The sequence below is a fragment of the Zonotrichia albicollis genome, chromosome 6, assembly GCF_047830755.1.
Source record: "Zonotrichia albicollis isolate bZonAlb1 chromosome 6, bZonAlb1.hap1, whole genome shotgun sequence".
Lineage (NCBI taxonomy): Eukaryota > Metazoa > Chordata > Aves > Passeriformes > Passerellidae > Zonotrichia > Zonotrichia albicollis.
In genome coordinates, this window is record NC_133824.1 from 25,538,545 (window position 1) to 25,561,713 (window position 23,169).

The 23,169-nt window shown below is 38.3% G+C and overlaps 2 protein-coding genes across 6 annotated transcripts in view; both read right to left on the reverse strand.

Moving 5' to 3' along the window:
• FSIP1 (fibrous sheath interacting protein 1) overlaps positions 1–474 on the reverse strand; it is a 72,486-nt gene extending 72,012 nt beyond the window's left edge. Inside the window, exon 1 of the mRNA XM_074542800.1 lies at positions 5–474. The gene's annotated coding sequence lies outside the window, so the exon portion shown is untranslated. The remainder of the gene's footprint in view (positions 1–4) is intronic.
• A 3,096-nt stretch (positions 475–3,570) lies between these two features.
• GPR176 (G protein-coupled receptor 176) overlaps positions 3,571–23,169 on the reverse strand; it is a 35,445-nt gene continuing 15,846 nt past the window's right edge. For 3 of the 5 annotated variants that reach the window (XM_026793280.2, XM_074542804.1, XM_026793281.2), the window contains 2 exons: positions 7,447–7,699; positions 3,571–6,517 (listed from right to left, as the gene is read on the reverse strand). In XM_026793280.2, coding sequence (XP_026649081.1) covers positions 5,410–6,517; positions 7,447–7,699 — 1,361 coding nt within the window. In that variant the 3' untranslated portion in view covers positions 3,571–5,409. The remainder of the gene's footprint in view (positions 6,518–7,446; positions 7,700–23,169) is intronic. The other 2 variants (XM_014266581.3, XM_074542803.1) reach the window with 2 other exon arrangements.

The following is a 23,169-nucleotide window of genomic DNA, read 5'->3' on the forward strand; positions in this document are numbered from 1 at the left end:
TCACCGCGGGAGGGCAGCAGCGCGGGCGCCGCTGCCGTTGCCGTGACGACCAGGCCGCGAAGTCTCGCGATAGCTGCGGCTGGCCTGGGGCGGCCCCGTCAGCGGCCGGCTGGTCCCGCTCCGCTCCCGCTCCGGTTCTGCTCTGGTCCCGCTCCGCTCCCGCTCCGTTCGCGGGGAGCCGGACGTGACCGAGCTCCCCCTCTGCCCCGTTGGAGCTGTGCCCTCCCCGTCTTGCGCCTCCTCCTGCGAGCCCCCAGTGCCGCAGCCGTGTAGCACCAAGCGCCTGCCGCCCCGTCCGAGCAGTGCCCGTGCTGGGAATTAGTGGTGCTCTCTCTGTGCCCAGGCTGGGCTTCTGCACTCGTTGTGTCAGGCTCGCACGCAAGGACAGTTGTATCGCGTTTCAATAAACCCGGTGAAACTTCAAATTGTTGCTGTTGTCACTGTTTTTACGTGAACGCTCGCTGTTAAAAAGGAATTCATTATTAATAAGGGGAGCGCGATTGCCTTCCTAATCCCATCCCTTTTTATATTTCCTGCATTTAAACAAAATGGGAGGATTAATTCCCATGGTCCGATTAACTTAAAAAGCGGCAGAGACAACTCCAGGCTTCTACTGCTTCCTTTGTTAGCCATGTGTGTTAAAGTCAGGTTTTCATTGGCAGTCAAAATTCACAAGAAACAGTTTCCTCTGAAGAAACTAAGTGTATCTCGTTTAAATGAAGGTTTTGATTGACAAATTTTTGTGCCAAAATAAATCTTATTTAGCTAGTGGTGTTATGTATTGAGGTCTGCAGTAGAGCTTTGGTTGATGCTTACATTATATTGCATTTTACTGTCACATGTGCCACTAAGAGAACCATTTTTCCTGGTATTTAGTGTAGTCACAATGCAGTGTGGTTCCCAGTTAAGAACTGAAGACAAACAGAAAATGCACTAGGGAACCCTGTGTGGTTTTGCGTCCTCCCTAAGCATGCTGAGCTCTGGTACATTAAAATTTTAACGTCTTCTGATTGCTAAAGCAATACCATAGTGGAGTTTGGAACCTGTGCTGCTTTCCAGATGGTGCAGATCATGATCTGAAGCAAAAAAAAAAAAAAAAAAAAAAGAAGAATGCATGTTTACATGTGCAAGTTTACATGGGCCAGTAATGACCATGAGAAAACAGTAGAATGGACAGTATCATTTCAAACTGGCTAAATTAAAATATGGGGGTATTAGGAATTACATTCACTATGCATAGTGAGGTATGGCAAGCAGCTAGGTGTAACTGCACCAATGTTTATTGTTTTTCTACAGCACAATGCCTATGCCGAACAGCCGGCTGAGTTTGTCTTGTTATCAACTTTCCTATTACAGACTGACAACAACCTCACTTTGAGAGGAGACCATCTGGCTCTGGATCTGCTTACAAATGGACATAAAACTCCTTTGAAATTGGTGCAGGAATGGGCTTCTTGCTGCTGTTTGTCCATGTAGAACCACTGGAGGTTTCCAATGAGGCTGTCATACCTGAGACTGAGTAATAATGGCTGAGCAGGGATATCTCAAACCCCAGTTGATCTTATCATCTGCTATGTGTCCTGGGAGACCCAGAGATGAAGACGTTCATAGAGCTCACCTCAAATCCTGTAAATCAGGTCATAAGAGTGTTCCTCACCAACAAGGACTGAACTTTATTAATAACATTAAATATTCCATAATGTCAAATGTTCTTATAGGTGTCAGGTGTACTGAAGCTTGAACTAGAAAAGCAGAATCAAGGATCAATTTTCTTTATTTGCTTTTCCAGGAACAGGTCAATTTTGTTCCAAGATAAACTACATAGTTCCTTGAAGTATAACAATTTTTTTATTTAAAAAAAAATTGTAATGGACAAAACTCTTTTTGTCTAGAAAGTGGACAGGAGGAAAAACACTCCAAGATGTGCTTTTCATCCTAAAAAATAGGTTATAACATCATGAAATCACATTTAGACAAGCTGTCTTGATACTCAGAACACAGTTGTCATAGCAACAGAATTTATTTATCCTTTTCTTCCTGATCCAATCAAAAAGAGACACAAACAACAGAGGACATACAGGGAACTTGTTCCCAATTACTATTGCTTACCTTCGCGCTCCTATTCTGAAAAACCTTTCAATAAACAAATAGGTAGCCAAAACACTTTAATTTCATTGTCTCAGAGATGTTGGAGAAAAAAAAATCAAGATTTTTTAATAGTCATTGGTTATTTACCTTTGATTATTTTTTATATCTTTCTCTGTACTCACGTGAAGTACTTTTTATTTACCATAGGCAGTATTTCTAAGGCAGACTGTATCAGTTCCAGTACTCAGGTTAGGACAACCACAGCTAATATTCATTGTATTCATTTCTCTAAAGGTTAGGGCAATAATCAGACGCCTGTCTTGCAAAGGAAAAAGTGATTATGTAAAAAAAGACTCAAAAAATCCCCTTAACTCGCTTCTGTGTAACTTTAATGTGATGTTATAACAAGACTTGATTTTTTTTTTCAAATTGGACAGTGGAAAACATTTTGACCAGGTCAATAATTTAAATAACAATCCAAGCAGCAGAAGTAATGACTCAAAGCTACTAGTGTCTTAAAAGGAGTTAAAAATGAAACAAGTCAAATATTCCATCTTGCATAAACAATTTTCTGAATTTTCGGATGGCAATTCTGGCATACAGGCTGGTCTGTGAATTTTACACAGATTAAACAGGTTGGTTTTTGCACAGATTGGGGTTTTTTCTATAAAAATATGTGCTTTTGTGGATATTTTCCACATGGAAGAATTGTTAAAAGATGAACTAAGACCATTCTCAGGTAATTCTTGAGGTATGAAAAACCACTGTAGATAATTTCTTGGTGAAGGATTTCAGTGTCTTTGGATATAATCTGCTAAAAAAAGTACAATCAAGTGTTCACAGGTATTCTTTTTGAAAGAAAGAAATATTTTTGTTTCAACAGTAAAAACCCATCACAAACCCTTTCCTGTCCAGGAAATGATATACAATTTAGTGCTTTAAGTTTATCACTGGTGTTTCATTCAACATGAGAGTTGAAAAGAACAAAAACAAGTTTGCTTTCTTCAAAGGAGTTCAGATCTGAGTAAACATTTATCAACATTCAGAAATCACAGCGATTTTGAGCAGTACCTATATGTAAGCAAGACATGAATGTTAAACCTAGCCAAAATTGATAAGGAAACTACAACTCCTACTTTGACGTTTAGGTTTTCAAGATTTTCTCAATGGCATCTCTTCTTTCACTAATTTTAGAAAAACACATTTCATGAAATTACTTTTTATTGGCACTTTAAAAAAAATGCATGCTGTAGTAATTCTCCACCTCTGCCACAAAAGGACCATTTTTTTTCTGGAATCTTTCTTCTGTCTGATTTCAGGCAAGTTATGTCTGTCTTTTCATCTCTGTATTTAAGAAGGGCACCCATCTGGACCCCCTGAAGACTGTTCCTCACTCCCAAACTGATAAGCTCTTGAACTAGCAAGAAATGAAATGCACTGAAACCAAAGAGGAAATGGAGAAAAACACATTTTACACAGTAATTTATACACTTTAAATACATTTTTATTAAAACATTTGCTATTAATGACTTGTAGAAATCCACAACCTTGGAGCCATCAGAAGCTGGTGACTTCCTTCAATCACGTTGAAGGAAGAAAAGGTACATTCTGCTTTAGCAGAATTTCTTCTTACTTTTCAGATTAACTGGTTGGATTTAGTAAGTTTCTTTGAACTTGTCAAGATTCTTCACCTTGTCCTTTTAAAGTATGCTTTAAAGAAAACTACTTTCACAAACAGACAGTAATCACAGATTAAGGTTCAGCATGCAGCAAAGGGCTGAAGTGCAGGAAAACCACAAGGAGCAAACAGGTGTTACGAGATTGTGCTTTTCAGAAACTACCCACAGAGACAACAGTGAGTGCAAATGAAAGACTGCTTGAAACGGAACAAGAACTGAAATGTCAGGGTTGCAATAGTTTTAGGTCACCTAACAGACAGATAGAGTTTAAAGTTCACATTCAGTATAAATGAGACAATATGTCTGTGATTATGCAGACAGGCAAGCTGCAGCACAATGCCTGAACTCTCACAGAAAGGCTGCCGAGCTGATACCAGGACTGGCATGACTGACTCACTCAGGAATTAGGCACCAGATTTGAAAGTCTTGTGTTCATACACTGAATGGTCTGCTCTGCAAGATGAGTGGAGCAGGAGGGTTGGTATCTGTATCTGTGCAGATAGAAGGAAAACTTCTCTACTTCTGGCAATAGTGAGCAACAGCATTAATAAACCTTTGCCTTTTTAGGTCTGTTGCCAGCTTCTTCACCCAACAGTTCCACTGTCACTGAAATACTCAGAATCCCTCTCTGTGAGTCTCTCTGTGTTAGAGTGAGACTCAGAAACTGAGACTGTCACACTCAGAGAAAGGCCACTGGTATTTCACACCCATTTCTTTCATTTGCTTGCTTTCTCATAAGAAAACAGCAGAGTGCACCATCAGCTAAGTTTATTTCAAGGTTTATCCCTTAGTTACTTAATACTCACATTACACTTTAAGGACATTTGTATATGCCCTTTATCACAGGATTCTTAGCACATACATATTTGTTTATTGGAGTCAGAATTTGTCCTGCATGGTCTCCAATCCAGTTTTTACTTAAATCTACAAGAATATATGTGGGATCTTTATAAAAAGAGGTCTTTCTCAGGTTTAACATGAATGATGATTTGGGTATTCTTGGCTTTGTGGATGTTTTAAGCCAAAACCCAGTGGTTAGGTTTTAAAATATTTTAGATGTTTGGCAGATGCTTGGTAAGTAATTTGTGCAAAAAAATCCATCAAGTTTTAACCCTGATCAAATAAATGTGCGTAACAGAAAACAAATGCACTTAATAGTCCATCCTACTTCATTCATGAAATGTGCAGAATCTTGCTGTGTCTATTTGTGGGAGAGTAGGACTTACCATGCTGCATGTCTTCTGCTCTCTACAGCCTTTCCTGTTAAGTTACTTTGATGCCCAGTCCATTTTAATACAACATAACATTTCCCAGAAAACCAACTGCTGCATTTCCATAATTCAGCCATTAAAATAGTTCCCAAATTCATATGTACTTTTGAAAGTTAATAACAAGGTGTCATTGTAGGGATTTCAGAGATCAAACTACAAATTTCCATATATATTTGATACATTATTTTCATTAAGTATTTCATATTAATAAGGAACACTTGTATATATACGTTTTTCTTTTGTTTGTTCGTTTAACTAATATTTGGCAAAAAAAAATCAGGCTGTAACAAATCTCAACATAATAAAGATCCATGGGATCAAAAATGTAATAGAAAGTGACATTCCTCTGTCACTTAAAGCTCCTGCTCTTACTAAGAATCCACTTTGGGAAAAATACTGACTTTATTGTTTCTGCTGACTTTTCTTTCTGCTTTACACTTAGGCTGTTTTGTCTGGATTAGCTCTTCAGGGGTATTCCCCAAAGGAGGCAGGAGTCGCTTCTTATTGTTCCGGTTTTCTGAGAGCCACTGTGGAGGCAGCTCAAAGGGTCCAAAACCAAACTGCATGGAATATTTGTCATTTACTGCATCAGCTTCTGTGGGCACAGCTGGGGCCACCTGAGCTGCAGAGTCTGCAATCGTCTGTGGCACAAACCTGTGAACCAAAGTCTGTCCGAGCTCCAAACTGGTGCTAGGAATTTCTTTCCTTTGAAAGTCACCAGAGCCAATGGATTTGGTCTCATTCTCCTCATCTTCCATCGGCTTGAAGATTTGTTGTTGCCCAATATGAAACATCTCCAGAAGCTGGCTTCCTGAATGGACACTGGGCTCCAGATTATCATCTGCAATACCACCCGAGCTGACAGTGTTTCTCCTGCTGAACCTCCGGTGCAGCTGCACTATTGTCCCCACTAAGCACTTCCGTACCGATCTGTTAACAGTTAAAAATAACAAAGGGTTGGCCAGCAAAGAGACCTTGGGCAACCAAATAGCAGTGAGGAGCAAGAAGACTGAAATATCTGAAATATTGAGTATGGTGCGGTAAATCACCAGAGTCACGTAGGGGACACTGCAGAGGATAAATATCATAACCATGGAAAGCAGCATGAGGTGGAGCTCAGCTTCTCGCTGGGAGGCATATGGGATAGAAACTGTATTCTGAGGGGTCCTTAATGCAGCTATGATGACTTTTTTCTTCTGGCTGGCACTCAGCGCTCTGCGAATGAGAATCATAAAGAGAAATACCACAGCCACTGGCACAATCACAGTGGTGATATTATAGATGATGACATATATCAGGTGGCCAAGGGAGTAGCTCCAAGATTCAGAGCAAGTGGACATGGCATAAATATCAGACACATTGGTCACAGCAAACACTGGAATGCTGGCCACTATTGCATGGGCCCAGATATAGATAACCAGGTCTCGGGATTTTGCATCAGATATTTTTCTTTCCAGAGGATATAAAACAGAGTAGTATCTGTCAAACAAAAAAAAAAAAAAATTATTTTTATGGCCATACTGCTTATGAGAAACTTCTCCGCCACCTGAGCATAATGGTGGTCCAAATTCCTAACTGGGTTGCCAACTAAAAAAAAAAAAAAAAAACAAAAAACCCACCCACCAAAAAAACCCCAAAGGTCTGCCTTTACAGGTCTGTCTGTAGAAAAAAACCCAGACTATTTAAATGTCAAGATCACTTTTTTGGTGGTGAAAATTTCTTTCAATACATCACTTTGGCTGATGCATATGAATATTATTTTGAAAATTTCAGCATTAACTCACTTGTAAACAAGAGAGTACATTGCACACACTCAAAATCTCAAAAGACATTATGGAGGCATGTATCACATTCAAAGGCCAGACTCATAGTTTTAGAGGTTGCTTTATAACAGATTTTTTCTGAATATTTGGAAAAAGCTGCTGGTCACAAATTACATGTTATTACATTACATATATGAACATGCAATTTGTGTACATGTTATTAAATTACATGCAATTACATTACATATATTGGATGTACAATGATGTTTTGCTTTGCACAAGCTGTGGTTGGCAAGCCCTGAGCAAAAGCATTGCTGAACACTGAACATTCTGTGTGCATTTAAAAAAAAAAAGTGCATCTCTGACATGCACTTCAAATTTCAGACATTGATTGTTTGCTTACTGCTGGAGTACTGCTGTGGACTTTTAAGCTCACAGAGTTTTCATGACAGACCTAACTTTTCACACTTATCAATATAAGCAACAGGAGTTTGTGCCTTTTGTGAGGCAGATCACAAATTTTCAACTGATGCGCTGTTGCAGTTGCAACATTGGTGTGCATTACATATAGTAAATTACATTTACCAAGACAAAGGGAGAAAGAAGAAAGAAAAATCCAGGATCATGGCAAATTTTCCCCATTACCTGTCAAGAGCAATGGCTGGAAAACTAAGGATGGTCACCGAGCAGAAGACTTTGTGCAGAAACTTGGCAATTCTGCAGAAGAGCATCGTATAGATCCACCAGCAGCAGTGTGGACTGGCACTAAGGGCAATGTCAAAAGGCACACAGACTAGGCTGGCACAGATCCCCGAGCAGGCCAAATTCTTAATGAAGCGGTTTGTTACTGATTTCAGCAGCGATGTTCTGCACGTGGACCACAGCACCATGATGTTACCTGTGAGTAGAGACAGGAGGCATAAAAAAAGGAAAACAGGCAAACAAACAACTAACCCCAGGCCCCAGTAACAATAATCTTAACAGGTTTGAATTTTACCTAGTACTACAAATGGAAATCATTGTTTGGAGTTTGCAGGTATCACTGATTTGGATCATGATGCTGCTCAAATTAGGAAGTCTGTAAGGGCTAGTGGCTTCATGAATCAGAAGGCTGAAAACATATTACACCCCAGCTATCCCCTCCGAGCTTCTGGTAATGAATGGATTAGGGGATTTCAGAGGCAAATGCCTAAGAAAACTATCTAAACCATATTTTTAGATACTTATGTTGATTCCTATATTCCTGAGCATTCAAATACAGAAACTGGCTAAAGTGTTCATATTTTAATAAATAGTACAGAATTCTTTTTTAAAGATAAAATTTTAGACTATTAAAAATGTACATATTACAAATTTACACTAAGTAAATACAGATACAATTAAAATATAAATATAAGTATGTATTTTTAATCTGTTTGTAAGTGGATTACTGCAGCTTGCTTTTCTTTTCATTGACCACTTCAATGGCACAGACAGGCCTGTGTAAAGCCACATCCAGAAGAAATCTACCTTCCCCCTACTCCCTCAAAACATTCTCTATGTATATAACAACAAAACAAATAGGACAAGCAGAACAGAAAAAAAAAAAGACTTGCTGCACATAACTTCACAGAAGTACAGACAGAATGCAACCTGCTGATTCAGATATTCAAGCTCTACACATTTGTTTCAAAAAGGGTGGGTGGATAGCAGTGAAGCAGAAGTTCGGGAAAAAAAAAGAACAGGATTAGCCATGACAGTGTTTTTCCCTTATTAATGCATTCCATCCAAATCTCAGAAAGAAATATCAGAGGATATACACAAGTTCTCCACAGATTTCCCTATGATTCTATCTTACACAGCAACAGCACAAGAGTAAATTAACTGATCTGTTCTTACAGCATGGGCCCCTTCTAATGTATATCAAGATACCATAAAACTCAAAGGATTTTCTCTCTCCTTTAAAAATCTGTCTTTAGAGAGATCACAGAATCATAGAATAGTTTTGATTGGAAGGGACCTGAAAGTTCATCTTGTTCCAGTCCCCCTGCCATGGGCAGGGACAACTTCCACTAGACCAGGTTGCTCAAAGTCCTGTTTAACCTGGCCTTGAACACATCCAGGGATGGGACATCCACAATGTCTGTGGGGAACCTGTTCCAGTACCTCACCACCCTCCCAGTAAAGAATTTCTTGCTAATATCTAATCTAAACCTGCCCTCTTTCAGCTTAAAGCCATTTCCCTACGTCCTATCACTACATGCCCTTGTAAAATATCCCTTTCCAGCCAGCTCTCTTGTAGGCCCCTTGAAGTACTGGAAGGCTGCAGTGAGGTCTCCCTGGAGCCTTTTCTTCTCCAGGCTTAACAACCCAACTACTTTAGCCTGTCTAGATCAAGTGTGTCAGCCCTCTGCTCTATGGAGGCAAGGATCTCTGCTAGCACAGCTGAGTGAGTGGGGCACGCTCATGAAACCATCATGTAACCTGGTCCCAGCTTTCCAGCCCTGACTTAACAGACATTCTTTTTCTCCTTCATTTTGTTTCTCCCAAAGTTGTACTGTGCAGTACCACTAGATCAAAGCAAAGCTATCAGCATACAAACACTGCTCGACAAGACAACTCCATTTATTCTCTGCAGCCGGACAGTGTGCAGAGTTTAGCTTCCCACCTCCAAGCAAAGTTAAACTGTTCTTACTGCAGACCATATCAACAGCCACAGTGTGGATACTCTGTATCACTGACACTTACCAGTTCTTTTGAGTTGAAGTGTAATTGATTTATGTGGCAGATTTGTTAGTGTTTTTGTAGGTTACCTACAAATAGACATAATGAGAGAAAACAGCATCTTAAGCTGCTGATTGAAAAATGAAAAAGCAGCTGCAGTTCACCAAAACTTCTCTCTGTTGACTTTACCATTCTTTGTCTTGATTTCTCCTCCAATCAACAAAAACCCCCAAGCTTTTATGTGCCAAGTAGAGTATTCCAATGGCTGTCCATGTAAAATACCAGCAAGACCATATTCTTGTTCACATGGCCAATGTGTACACCAAGTGGCAAGTTCCAAGAACTAGCAAAAAGTCTACTTCTGCTTCTTGATAAAATAGCACTGTTTCAACTGAAGCATGTGATATGAACTTTAAAATCTACCTCACACACCTCCTATTTCAGTCTGCAGTACCTGAATGTCATTTGGGATTCAATTTTCTATATGTTGTGTCATGTGTCTTATGCAAATTCCTTTTGATGCTGACAAAATATTGACAAAATACCTGATGTATTTTGAAGAAAGAAATCATCACCTGGTTTTGGCAGGTGCTTTGGGCTCGACAATGTATTCCTCAGGCAGTATTCAACCAGTTGTATTTAAAGCTTTCTAAGTTGCTAGGAGATACTCAGTCAATCAAACCACTTGCTTTCAAAAATATCTCCAACTCTCCAGCTATTAGAAAGTACTTCTAACAGTAATAATATATTTTTACAATGCCCTGGAGAGGGGAGAAAACAGGCTTTTTTTGTGTATTTTTGTTTGTTTATTTAAAATGAGTTTAGATCTTTCATCTAGTTTCAATTACATTGATTTTATAACATTAATTCCCAAGCAAGTTTCACCTTCATTAGAATTAATATAAATGAAGAATGGAAAACTAAAAGAATTCAGAAATGTTTTCATTAATACTTCAGAAGCCTCAAGAGAACTACTAAGCTTGTCTTCAGGGTCCTGAAGAGGAGCTTCATGCAAGACTTCGTATTATCAGCTGTTGAATTACTTCTGCAAATTATGTCAAATTGTCATTTATACATCAGAGAGTTACAAAGAAATGAAATTAGCTCTGTTCTGACTGATCCTAAATGGGAAAAATGAAGTGTAAAAAAGTATTGGTTCAAAGACGAGGAAGAACTCTTTAAGCAGATAAAATAAAATCAGAGCCTGAAAGGCAAAAAAGGATAAGCAGACAGAAGTGTCCATTTGGGACACTGGAAAATTAGTCAGGGAATATCCCTCCGGGAAACATTATTTTTTCATTTGCAACTATGATTTATCTATTAATAACCTGCTGTAATGAACAGATCAGCTTTAGTATAGACTGGTAGATCTTTGTGCTGATGCCTTCAAATCAAGTATTTCCCTTCATACATCCCAAAGCAGAGGAAGAATTACACCAGAAACTTTGCATGGCATGAAATATAAGAAGTTTGGAACAAAACTACAAACATTTCACATTTCATTGTTCCTCAGTTTTCCCCAGCAACTTCTTTCCATAGAGGAGGATAACACTGCTCCAGGCAACAAGGCAATTCAATAAACAATTGTGCTCTGAATACCAATTGTGCTCTGAATCTTTCCACAATGTCTAGAAGCTCTTTTCCACTCTCCATGTATTAGTCATTCACTGATGAACCTGGGAAAAATTTATTCTCCTTAGGTTACGAGTGTACTGGAGCATTGCACATCCTCAGACTGGGCAAAGCGGTCATTTTCTACCATAGGTTAGTTTTAGAAGGGTTTCTGCTGGATAACTCATCTAGAGCAACATAATCTTGGATCCAAGCTTCCCATGGGGTTTGTACTGGTTAGCTGAGAAGCATCCAAGAAAAATGGGAGTGATCAAGCAACTGGAAAATGCAGCATCTTGCAATTTTCTATAAGTCAATACTGTCAGGAATATGAGATAAACACATGTCACAAAGCATATCCCATATTGCCAGGTTCCACCACTAATGTAGAAAGATGAAGTGTTTTTAATTTAAAAAGGAAAAGCATATATTTGGTCTTCTCAGAGAGTGAGCCATGTCTACATAAAACCCTTACAACACCTGACATTATTTGACAACCTCCTCAGTACACAGACTGACTGAGCAGCACAGAAAAATCAAGCTTAAAATAGAATAGCTGAAGCTGGAAGGGGCCCAGTGAGGTTCATTGACTCCCTCAAGACTACCTACAACTAAATCCTCTGACTAAGAGCATCATGCAGAGACTCACTGAACCCTGTCAGGGTTGGTGCTGTGACCACTTCTCTGGGGAGCCTGTTCCAGTCACCAATCACCCTCTCAGTGAAGAACCTCTTCCTAATGTCTCATCTGATTGATTCCAGCTTGATTCCATTTCCTCATGTTGCAAATCTGGTCACCAGAGAAAGGAGATCACCACCTCCCATTCTGCTGCCCCCCTTGGGGAAGGTGCAGGCTGAAATGAGGTCACCCCTCTGCCTTCTCCAAGCTCACCAAGTGTCCTCAGCTGCTCCCTGTAAGTACCTCATCTGTGCCTTTGACCAATTGTCCAAGTAAAAAAAAAATGGGAAATGTTAAAGGTAATCACTGCCTGAGAAGCAGCTCTTTTAACATTAGAAACATGTTTAAAGCCTTCCAAGTCAGAGTTAATTTTATCCTGTTATTACTTATCATAACTATCAACATTCAATAAATCTCCATGTACTGCATACCAACTCTATTGTATGAGATTGAAAAGATGATGGTTTCCAGTCATTCCCTACTTCTTTTTTTAATTGAGAAACATCATAGATAAGCAGCTACATTGTACATTAAATTGCACAGAAGTACACTGAGGAAGTAAATAGAGTGGTTCACTGCAGCATGCTGCCCCAAAGTCCTTCTAGCCTTTATTGTGGTCCAAGTTCACTGAATTTACAAACAGTAACATTTTTTGACCATGAAATGTTATCAGAGTACATTAGTCTGATTCAGAGCAGCAAAAATTACTTTTGCTCCTCTTCCAATTTGTACTCCTTGAATTTCACATGTTGATGCCAAATGCGGGCATCAACAGCTGAGATAGTCCTGAAGTACTAGCTTTTAGCACTACTTCAAATAATGTGAAAGAGTCATAAAAATACCTTTAACAAGCAGAAGTAAGATCACCATAGAAACCAGAGGCAGTTATTAGAAGAAACGCATTTGCCATACAGTCTAAAAAAATAAATAAATAAATACGGCTCTTTGTCGCCTAATTCATGGAACTCAATCCATTAGCTGGGTATGACATCCATCTTACATTTTTGTTAACTTTAATCAGCACACAACTGAATCAAAACATAGTCCACTCTCCAGCATAATCCTCCTCCTCACAACCTGACATTCTCTGCTTGCTCACTTCCCTCCAGAGCAGGGTTCCAGGAATCCAGCCATCCTTCCTAGAAGAGAGCCTCTGTGCACCCCACCCACACTCCCTGCATTGTCACAGGGAAGGAGCTGGCAGCCTTCTTTATGGAAAAACAAATCAGGAAGCCACAAAAAAGGTTAGCAACTAGGCTTTGGTCATTAAAATCATTCATTAAAAACTAACTGAAAAAGTCACAGTTTCTGTGAACATGATGAATGGGAAAAATTCTTGTGTTGAAACACCAGAGTGACTAAATTCCCAACTCTCCAATACTATCTATTATTGTTTTTCAAAGTATTTTGAGGAAGTATTTTGAGTATTTTGAGTTTTTCAAAGTATTTTGAGTATTTTGTTTTTCACAGACCTTTCTCTGACAAACCACACTCCAAAAAAATGGTTAATTGGAAACATTTTTGGCATTCATGATAGGTAGCTATCAAACACTCTTCTTATTAATGTGTATATTTACCTATTCATTTCCAGAAAGAATATGGATATATCAGGATACATTTTGGCTTACACAGCTTGAAGAAAAGTGTAAATTTTTCACAGAATTACACAATGGTTGGGGCTGGAAGGGACCTCTGAAGATCATGTTGACCAAACCCTGCTCAAGCATGGATAAATTCTTGCAATTCTTTATAAGTCTTTATAAGCCTTTTTATATTAGTTTGAGGAAGTGTAGCCATGAGACTGATGGAATAACTTTTATAGATTAAAGAAGACCATAAAACTAAAACAAAAAGTAAACCTCCTGAAACCAAATCCAACTTTTTCTAACATTTTTGCTACAAACTTCAAAATTTGGTGTTAAAATAACAATTGCAGTCCAGTTAAAAATAGTGGGAAAGTATTTAATTTGTCATTTTAGTATATTTCTTTCAATTTCAGTTTGTGCATATGTGCAACCAAATGTTTTATATCCAAAATGAAGTGTCTGCTGCAAATGAACTACCTTGGAACAAGGTTTGCTGTATGCCAAACCTTCTTTTCTCTTCATAAAACAGATGAACTCCCTAATTTTAAGATGTTTCTCATTCCTATTCTTAGAATTCTCATTCACACATACCTACTTTCATCCTAACTATTGATTCAGAAGTATAATTATGTAAGAGATTTATCAAGTCCAATGAACTACACAAAGCAGGAATTTGCCCAGCATGGGGTAGTTCCCTGCAGAGTGTTTCAGCATTGATTTAATATATATTGGAAGGCTTTTCATTTAAAGTCTGATACTTGTCTATGTGGTTTCTGTTCCCAGCAATATATAGTTACCAGGTTTTATGGAAGGAGCTAGTTCATAGCAGCTTAGTCTCAGAACGTGAACAAAGATTTCCCTGCAGGAACAGGTATGTTACTGGTTTTTGTTGCAGCACCACTTAGAATTATCCAAGGCCACAACCTGCCTACATAATCCATGGGCAGCTGCTATTCTGACTTGCTCTGAAGGTAGAGCAAAAGAAGAAAACATATATGAGGAAATTTTAAATTGTACTTACAGCAAACATAACTTATATGATATGATTTTTAATGTCAAAATAACTATGTACATTTACCACTAATGTATTTCCATTGTGAATTTTTTCTTACTGTTGTCCTTAGTATTTGATCTTTATTGTCTGTAGGGAGAATCTAAAGTAACTGCATCCTGCTAATGGTCTTGTATTCCCACTTGTATTTCTTTCAGATATGAAAGATATACGTTATTTGAAAGAAGGTAAAAAAGCACTGCACTGGTAATCTTGCAGTTCTTCATGCCCCTTGCCACTTTTTCCTACCTCACCTTTTGTATTTGCTGTCCCACTAAATGGAAAGAATTTCTAGACAGGAACAATCATTTTCTCCCTTTTGATAAATTATGGTCCTTCAACAGCCATCAAGACCATTTCAGCCCATCAAGAAAACAACCAAAACTCCAAAACTACTTATTTTGTAAAAGTACACTTGACTTGCCTGAATTCCTGGCCTCTATTTTAAAACCAATCTCCTCAAAGAATCTGAAACTCTTCAAGACCTTGGAAGAAAAAAAGTTTAGAGAATATTGCATCTGCAACTTCAGAACCATGGACTGTTCCCATGTCAGGAAAATATGGCAGCAAAGTGTAGCTTTCAAATCTAAACTAGGAAATTGAAAAACTGAAAAAAGAGTGTCCAGATGTACTGTCCTAACAATAACAGGAATATAAAGTCTTTTCAAAGTTAGCAACTTTTTAAATTACAGTGCCTAAGGGACCAGCCTTAGTACAAAAATGTAACCAAAGTTTTTAAACCAAGGATTTTACATGATGTCCACAAGATTTCCCCATGACATAGGGAGCAATTTTTTGACCAAATGTACAGAGAAAGAAATTGGACAGATATAGAAGAGATAAAAATATTGGATGCCCACATCATCAACATATGTGAAATCATTAGCAGAAGTCTGGGATCCTGAATTTCCTTTGCCAACAAAGGATCATTTCTAGTGAAACCCCTGGCCAGTTTACACAAGGCATCATGCCTCAGAGAGCCAATCTGATGTTGCCAGTGAAACACCACAAGGCCTAGAATGCAAGTGAAGCCAGTAATCTTCCTGAATGGACAATCTGTCTGTTCTTCAGCATCCTTGGCACAAGAGGAATAGCCATTGTCCCTTTGTTTTATAAAGCAATCAAAAAAGGGCTGGTGTGAACCTGTATTGTCATGAGAGGACTGTGTCAAGCAGCAGGGTGATTTACTTGAGCAACCCTGACCACTAAATCTAACTGGAAATAGCAGCCTTAACACAGGAAACAAGCAAGTTTTAGGATTTGTTTTTAAATAACACTGCTAACTGCCTCTTTGTACCTCTTTGTTTGCAGACAGCCTGCGGTCACTTTTGTTGGTAACCCTCTTATATAAGTGCAGACATGGCTCTTCAAATGCGCCTTTTTTCTGGCTTCCCACAAGCACCTGCAATTCACAGGCAGGTGTGTCAGTGCCATTAAGGATGTAAAGTCACAAAGATGTGACCTCTCACATCACAGAGGCTTCATCAGAAAGCCAGCCCTAGTCCCTAACAAGGTTCTTTTAGGAAGAACCTGCAGGACCCCTGGCATTTCTGTGTGACATGCCAAGGGCAGATCCAGGAAGAGGCTGACAGCTTTGCACTTGGGAGGCTGCGAAAAAAAATTGTGGTTTAGAACAACTCCGGCATTTGGCCTGGGCTGTAAGCTGCTCCACCATCTACAGCTGGCAGCAGCAACTTCCCACCTTCCACACTCAACCTGATGACCACCTGTGCTCTTCAGAACCTTATTCTCTCCTGCCTTCACCCTCATATCCACCCTTACGAAAAATGCTGCCACACCAGAATGCAATGCCAATACCATCCAACAGTATCATGCTTATGCAAAATTATTTCTCCTGCATCCAGTCCTTTTCTATTTGTTCACTTAAGATTTTCAGACAAAACTTATAAAAGAAATTAGTTGCTGTGCTATATTGCAGTATAGTGGATATGTGAGATCTATGCAGCCTATACAACCAACTGGACAATTTTAATTTTACTAAATTACTGGGTAGCTGGTTTTCCCTGGCTTGTTTATTGAGGAAAAAATGATATATATATATGAAATTTAAAATGAATGACACTTAACAGAGAGCAAAATTTTAAAAGCCTGTGGTAATTACTAGTAGCTGGAAGACAGACTTTATCTTTTTTTTTTTTTTTTAGAAAATTGAGGCTATCTTGCACTCTTGATTGAAACAGTGTTACATTAGCACCAATTTTCATCCCCCATTACAGCTGAAATTAAGGAGTTTGTAGCTGAAAGATACCACACCAACAGCTATTTTATAGAGCAGAAACTATTTCTGGACCTACCCCACAGTCCTGTGACTTTTATGCTCTGTACAACCAATAAAGATCTGACGTCATTCCTGCATTAGTTTGCTAGTGTTTCCCTTTCTCCAAGTGCCAGTTTAATAGAAACAAAATTTTATTTTTTATGTAGTTTTGCCATGCAGCCATTCACCAGGTCACCAGCTGGACATATTTGCTCTTCATTTTTCAAACACAGATGTCTTCAGACAGGAATTACATATGCCTAATACATCCTGTGCAGTGGGATTAATTTACATTATATTTAGAAACAAGCTTTTTTCCCTCCCTGCCAGCTGACTGTAATGAATGGTTCTCTCCACTCCTCCCAGCCCTGTAAATGTACTGAAGTAATACTCACTCAGAATAAGAAAGTAGATCTGGGGACTCTGACACACATCTGAGAAACCAGGAGCTATAAAAAAATCACTATGACCCTAAATCAATATATTATTAAAAAATCACATAGAATAATATTCTGTTTTATTATCAAAGTGTGGCATTTCTCTGAAGATATATGAATTTATGGAACCAAATCAGATTTATCTATCAAAGAGAAGTGCTCCCATGGGATAACTCTGGGCAGGCAAGGTGCTTCACTGTTAAGATGATGGTGGCATTTCTGGCCTGACAGAATGCAGGTGGGGTTTGGTTTGATTTGGTTTGGTTTTTTCTTAAAATATATAGAGGCCTGAAGTATAATTTTATATTTTCTTGATCAAGCATTTCACTTACAGAATTACTTGTTGACAGAGACTCTCCCCAGATTTCTTCTCCCTTATTTTTTTACACTCTTCCACAGAACTCAACTATTGGACTTCTGTATTGTCCCCTCCTAATCTGCTTTCTTTTACTTTTTATAACTGAGTTCCCTTTTCTTAGCTCAAAATCCTCCCAGCAAGACACAGTTCACAGGCCCATTCTGTGTAAGACAGCACTGCTAAACCAGAATAACACTGGGTTTACTGAAATGGGCCTCAATTTTTCAATCTTCAAATGCCTTCACAGAAAACACTGAAAAAAATTACTTCAGTAGACAAAGTAGCAACAAAACCATATTCCAAATAACTATAGTGATTTCAGCTTTTCCATTAAGGGCCTAAAATGTGTCCTTAACACACAAAAAGCCTTCAGGTTGTATTGCCATTGCCTGGATGCAATATTTTCAGTAATAACTATATAATTAGTCTTGTTACCTTAAAAGCAAACATGGACATACTTTGTACCTTCAGGGTATGGAATATGAAGAGCAAGATAAGGATCCCATATTTCAATAGTCCCTCAAAAATCACTATGACAAATCCAAAAGGTCTTCCAAGATATTAGAGACAAAGAAAATGCTCTTGTTTATTTAACTACAGGGGTTTTGGCATACTTCAACTTTTGACTTTAATACAAGAAAGAGTAGTGGATCCTTTCCTGAGCCATTTAGGGATTTGTCTGTGGAGACCTGCAACAGAAATACCAAGATCAGTCTGAATGAAATGCATACAGAACAAATAAGTGTGAAAGCATCAGTAGAAGCAATAAAGCAAGAATGCTTTATTAAAAGAATGTTAAAAGAATGTCATGTACGGATAAAACAAAGACATCTCTGACAGCAATTCTTAGACCACAGTAACAATATTACATCTGATACAGGCAGTACAAACCAGTTCTGCTTTTTTTCTTGGTCTTGGTCAATTTAAGCTGTTGCACATGAAAGACTAAATTCTTCCTTATCAAAGTGGTTTTGATAATTTTCAGATGAAGCCTTTCAGAAGCGATCAAAGATTTAGTTTTTCTTAACCACACATTATTTTTGATATGGACAACATTTCAGTTGTTTCACAGAATGGTTGGAGTTGGAAGAGACCTCTGGAGATCATCCAGTCCAACCCCCTGGTAAGGCAGGTTCACCCAGAGCAGGTTGCAGAGGATCACATCCAGACAGGTTTTGAACATCTCCAGAGAAGGAGACTCCACACTCTCATGGCAGATTGTTCCAGTGCTCTGTCATCCTTGAGGTAAAGGAGTTTTGCCACATATTCAGATGGAATTTCCTGTGTTTCAAGTTGTGCCCCTTCTTCTGTCACTGGGCACCACTAAAAAGAGTCTGTCCCCATCCTCTTGACATTTGCCCTTAAGACATTTATATGCATTGATAAAACACATTTTCAAAACATACCCTCTTGATTCATTTGTGATGAAGGTTACTTGAATCTTTAGATCACTTTTATTTCACCATTACACTCATTTGTATCAACAATGCCCACAAAAACAACTTAATAAATACATTCACAAATACAAATGTAAAATCACTTCATAATAAAACAGCAGAGTTGTATTATTAGGATTTGGAATGTGTTTGGGTTGTTTTATTAGAATAAGTCACTAGGCATAAAACTAGCACTGGAAATGAGCAAATCACATAAAAATATATGATAAATGAATTGAAAAATAAAGAAGTGGAATAGTTTAAAAAACCCCACCAAACAGTAGTGCATATGGTGAACGATGTCATATAACTAAATTACTCTCAGCTTTTGTTAACAAACTCTCAGGCTTGTTATCACTGAAGCTCCAAAATCAAACCATCACCATGGCTTACACTAAGAAAATAATATGAATGAATCTTAAGTACAAGTAAATGAATATGACTTGGTTTTCTCATGTTAATTCAATCTAGGACATTTTATTCAAAAACTTATCAAGAAAAAGGTATTACAGAAATTCTCTTTACCTGAGACATTGTAATAAACCATTATTGAAGTACCAATACAAGCATCAGTAATGCTTAATGAGGAGACACTCAAAGAACAGCACAATCCACTGTCAGAGGTTACCTCGACTTTTTCTGATTTTCCAGTGGGAGACAACCCATTGTCAGTAACTGTTCAAAACAATTTGCTTCTAGATGTTTACTGGGGAACACCACATGAGAATCACTGTGTAAACTTCAAGGGTAAGTTTAATACAAGCAAACAGAAGGCTTCATGGTGATAATTATTTCAGATTGCATAACTGTAATAATCTCTCATATTTTAAAAATTATATAAATACAGCAGGAAAAATAGCTGCTTCTCTCTCTCTCTGTATGATAAGAGAATAATGTCTTATAAGATACTTTCATTTTAGCAAACTAGCATGTGGATTTCTTTCGGATTCTGTTGAAGCGATCCCTTTTTTTTTTTTTTTAAGGTATTTATTACCATCAGATTGCAACACTCCAGTGCTTTCCTAGAAAAATATTCTGCACAGGAAACCAAATGACAACCCTTTGCCCTGCCCTGACAACCCACTCCTCTGTACACAGAAGCCTGTGAACGCTCCATATCCATGATCCACTTGGCTCTCTGTGCTAATACTGTAAGAGTGACACAAACTGTAATGCTGCTTCAAAAGCTTTAATTTATGAGAAGTGCATTCAGAAGCAACCTCTCTTCTAAGAGCACAGTAAAGAAAGCCTTCAGCAGTCAAGTAACAAACTTGAAATTTAAACAGTATGTGATCTAGACTGAAAGTAAAGAAAGAAAAAACAAAGGGTCCACAGCGTTCTAATGAGAGGCTGCAGTTGCCTCTGGAGCCTACTCAATTAAAAATTAACTTCAGAAATTAACACTGTAATGCTGTCAAAAAAATCACTGCATCAGAACTCACAGGCATTGTTAAACCCTGACTTGTTCAACCATGGCTCCTCTGAGCTGCTCACGAGAGCACAGTGGAACTGCACCCTGAGGAGAGCAAGGCATCCCAGCCTGCATCTCCAGCAGGATTTACATGACTTCCCTGATGCCTGTCAAATTGTTTCTAGTGCAGATTATTAATTTCTTTGTTCACGCCTCACTGCTCCAACAGCAATCAATCAAAAACTACTGGTATTTTAAGGACAGAAAAGTGAATTTACTACTTCAAGCTTTATTGGCAAAATATGCTAATAGGGATGGAACTGACAACTACAATGGCCATATAAATTTTTCAGAAAGCATCTATTGTATGCATCAATCAAAAAAAAGTATTGAACTATTAATGTCTGAGTTGTATACACATTACTGGCTTTAAATTCCTGATTAATAGCCTATTTATAATAGTCTTAATCTGACAGTACTGAGTGGTTAGACTAAACAATGTATCCATTATTTCACATTTAATTCACAGCATGTCTGAGGGCTTAGATTTTTTGTTTGTGGGTTTGGTTTGGTTTTTTGTTTGCTTTGGTTTGTTTTAAGAAACGTAGCTCTTCCAGATGAAACACATGGCTAGTGATTTCTGCTACAGGGGGCATTACAATATGATGGCAGTCATTTAGCTTTATTTTTTGCAATGTTTTGAAACACACAGACCATAGATGTACCTGCCTGGCTACAGAAAGCTCCCTTACAGGCATCAGTACAAGCCACTACTCTGTCAAGGTTAATGTGACTTGATAATGATATTCTGAAAAGAAAATGGAAATTAAAAGTAAATTTTATATTGCCATACAGTAAGAGAATTGGGGAATGAACCAATGGACAATTTCATTTTTTGGAAATTAGGAGATTTAATTGGAAAGCATTTTTAGATATTCTGTTTTTGCCATCCCACTGATCCCAGGCTGCCTGATTTATGAAGTAGTAGTGAAATATTTCATAACTAGCTTTCCTTTGCTGAGATGATAGTGTATCTGTAGGAAATACCAGAATATTTACATTATAAATTTATGTTTATCTTAGAAAAGATAAAACCATAACAAAATGCAAAACCGAGTCCTGAAGCCACTTTTGATCCTCGAAGCAAGCACTGCCAATGAATTTGGCTGTCCCAATACTTACTTAGAGGAACATGATCATAAAGCTACACTTACTGCCCCCTCAAACATGCTAAGCCTGTGACAAGTCCTGAGGGGAAAGCAGGACTTGCAGGTCACATCTGATTCTCCCTGCTATGGACAAGAGAATGAAGAGAAAATGGGCAGTTTTCCTCTACTCTTCCATGAGGTTAATAAATCAAAGGAATGCAACCCATAAAAGAAGGAGGCGGGTGTTTTTCTTTGGAATACAAAAGGGGGGGGGGAAGGGAGAGAGGAAGAGACTTCCCTCCTGTATGCATCTCACACACGGCAAGTCCAAGCTCTGCTGGGAATGTTAAGAGAGTGTCAGCCTGCCAGAGACACAAAGTCAGAAACTGCTCTGTATTATTCTGATCACCATTTTTAATTCTCTCTGCAACAAAGGACGTAAGCCAAGCTGCCAGCAGATGCTCCTTGTGTCACCAACTCACTCCTTACATCACCTGTCGTGCCCCCAGTGGGATCAGCACTGACAGACCCCAGTGTTCCTCTCCACAGCCTGACAGAGGAATCAGAAGGTGTTGTCTGGTTAAGCTACATTTCTTTCAAATATCACATTTAGATGAATGATGTATATTGATAGTGCAATTACCAGATTTCCACTGCTCTGAAAAAATATAAAAACTGTCATCCAATACAACTGGCACTGAAATGATTTCCCTCCTCTATTCTAACTTATGTTAACTGATTTTTTTACCAATTCTACATTACAGAGAAACAGGACAAGTATTGAAAAAGAAATGTGCAGCTCTGCCTCTTTGTCCACATATATAGGGTAATTTTAGGGTAATTTTTTTTTATTTCTAAGCATTCTTTATGACATTTAAAAACATGAAGATTCTCAAAGACTATTTTCATGTTATATTTGTTGGCTACTAAAGATATTAGTGGGTAACTTTTTTTCTCTAAATCCACTTTCTTTCAAATGCTTTAAAGTACTTGAGCATATTTCCACTGTACCTCTAGTCTACACAGATGGGACAGAGCAGTTCTGGAGCAGTCACTGCTCCAGACATGGCACTGAGCTTCCTGGCACCTACTTTCCTTTGTGCAAGGAAAACCAAAGCATACTCCCTAAGAACTAGCTAACATACTACTAGTCTGAGACTGCTATTTCATGCTGCTGTCGCAGCAGTTACCATGCCAAAAACAACAAATCTAAAAAAAAAATCTCTGACTGCACTCAGTAGATTTAGCACCAAAACAGTAAAAAGGCTACAGGAAAAAGGAGATGTAAAAAAATCTTTGGTCTGCCTGCTTCTTTTCCATAGACCAAGGTAATTTTGTGCAACTCACCTTCATATCTACAGTCAGATTTCAGTCTTTATTCCAGTTCTTTAAAGGTTTTGCAACAGAGTTTAAAAAAGCACAGAATTTTTTTTATTGCATGCTTCTGTGATGATCTCAGTTTATAATCCATCTTAGGGAACCCCTAAGCAGCAGCAAATTGTTTAAAAGATTTTTCCATATCATGGCACAATTATTCCACATAGTGGTAGTGTCTGATTAATCAGAATAACTAAAAGCACTCAACAACCAGCAGGGATTTTCTAATTAAGACTCTTCCAGTGTAGTGAATCATTTTTCAAATAAAAATTTATTATCAAATAAGTTGGCTGA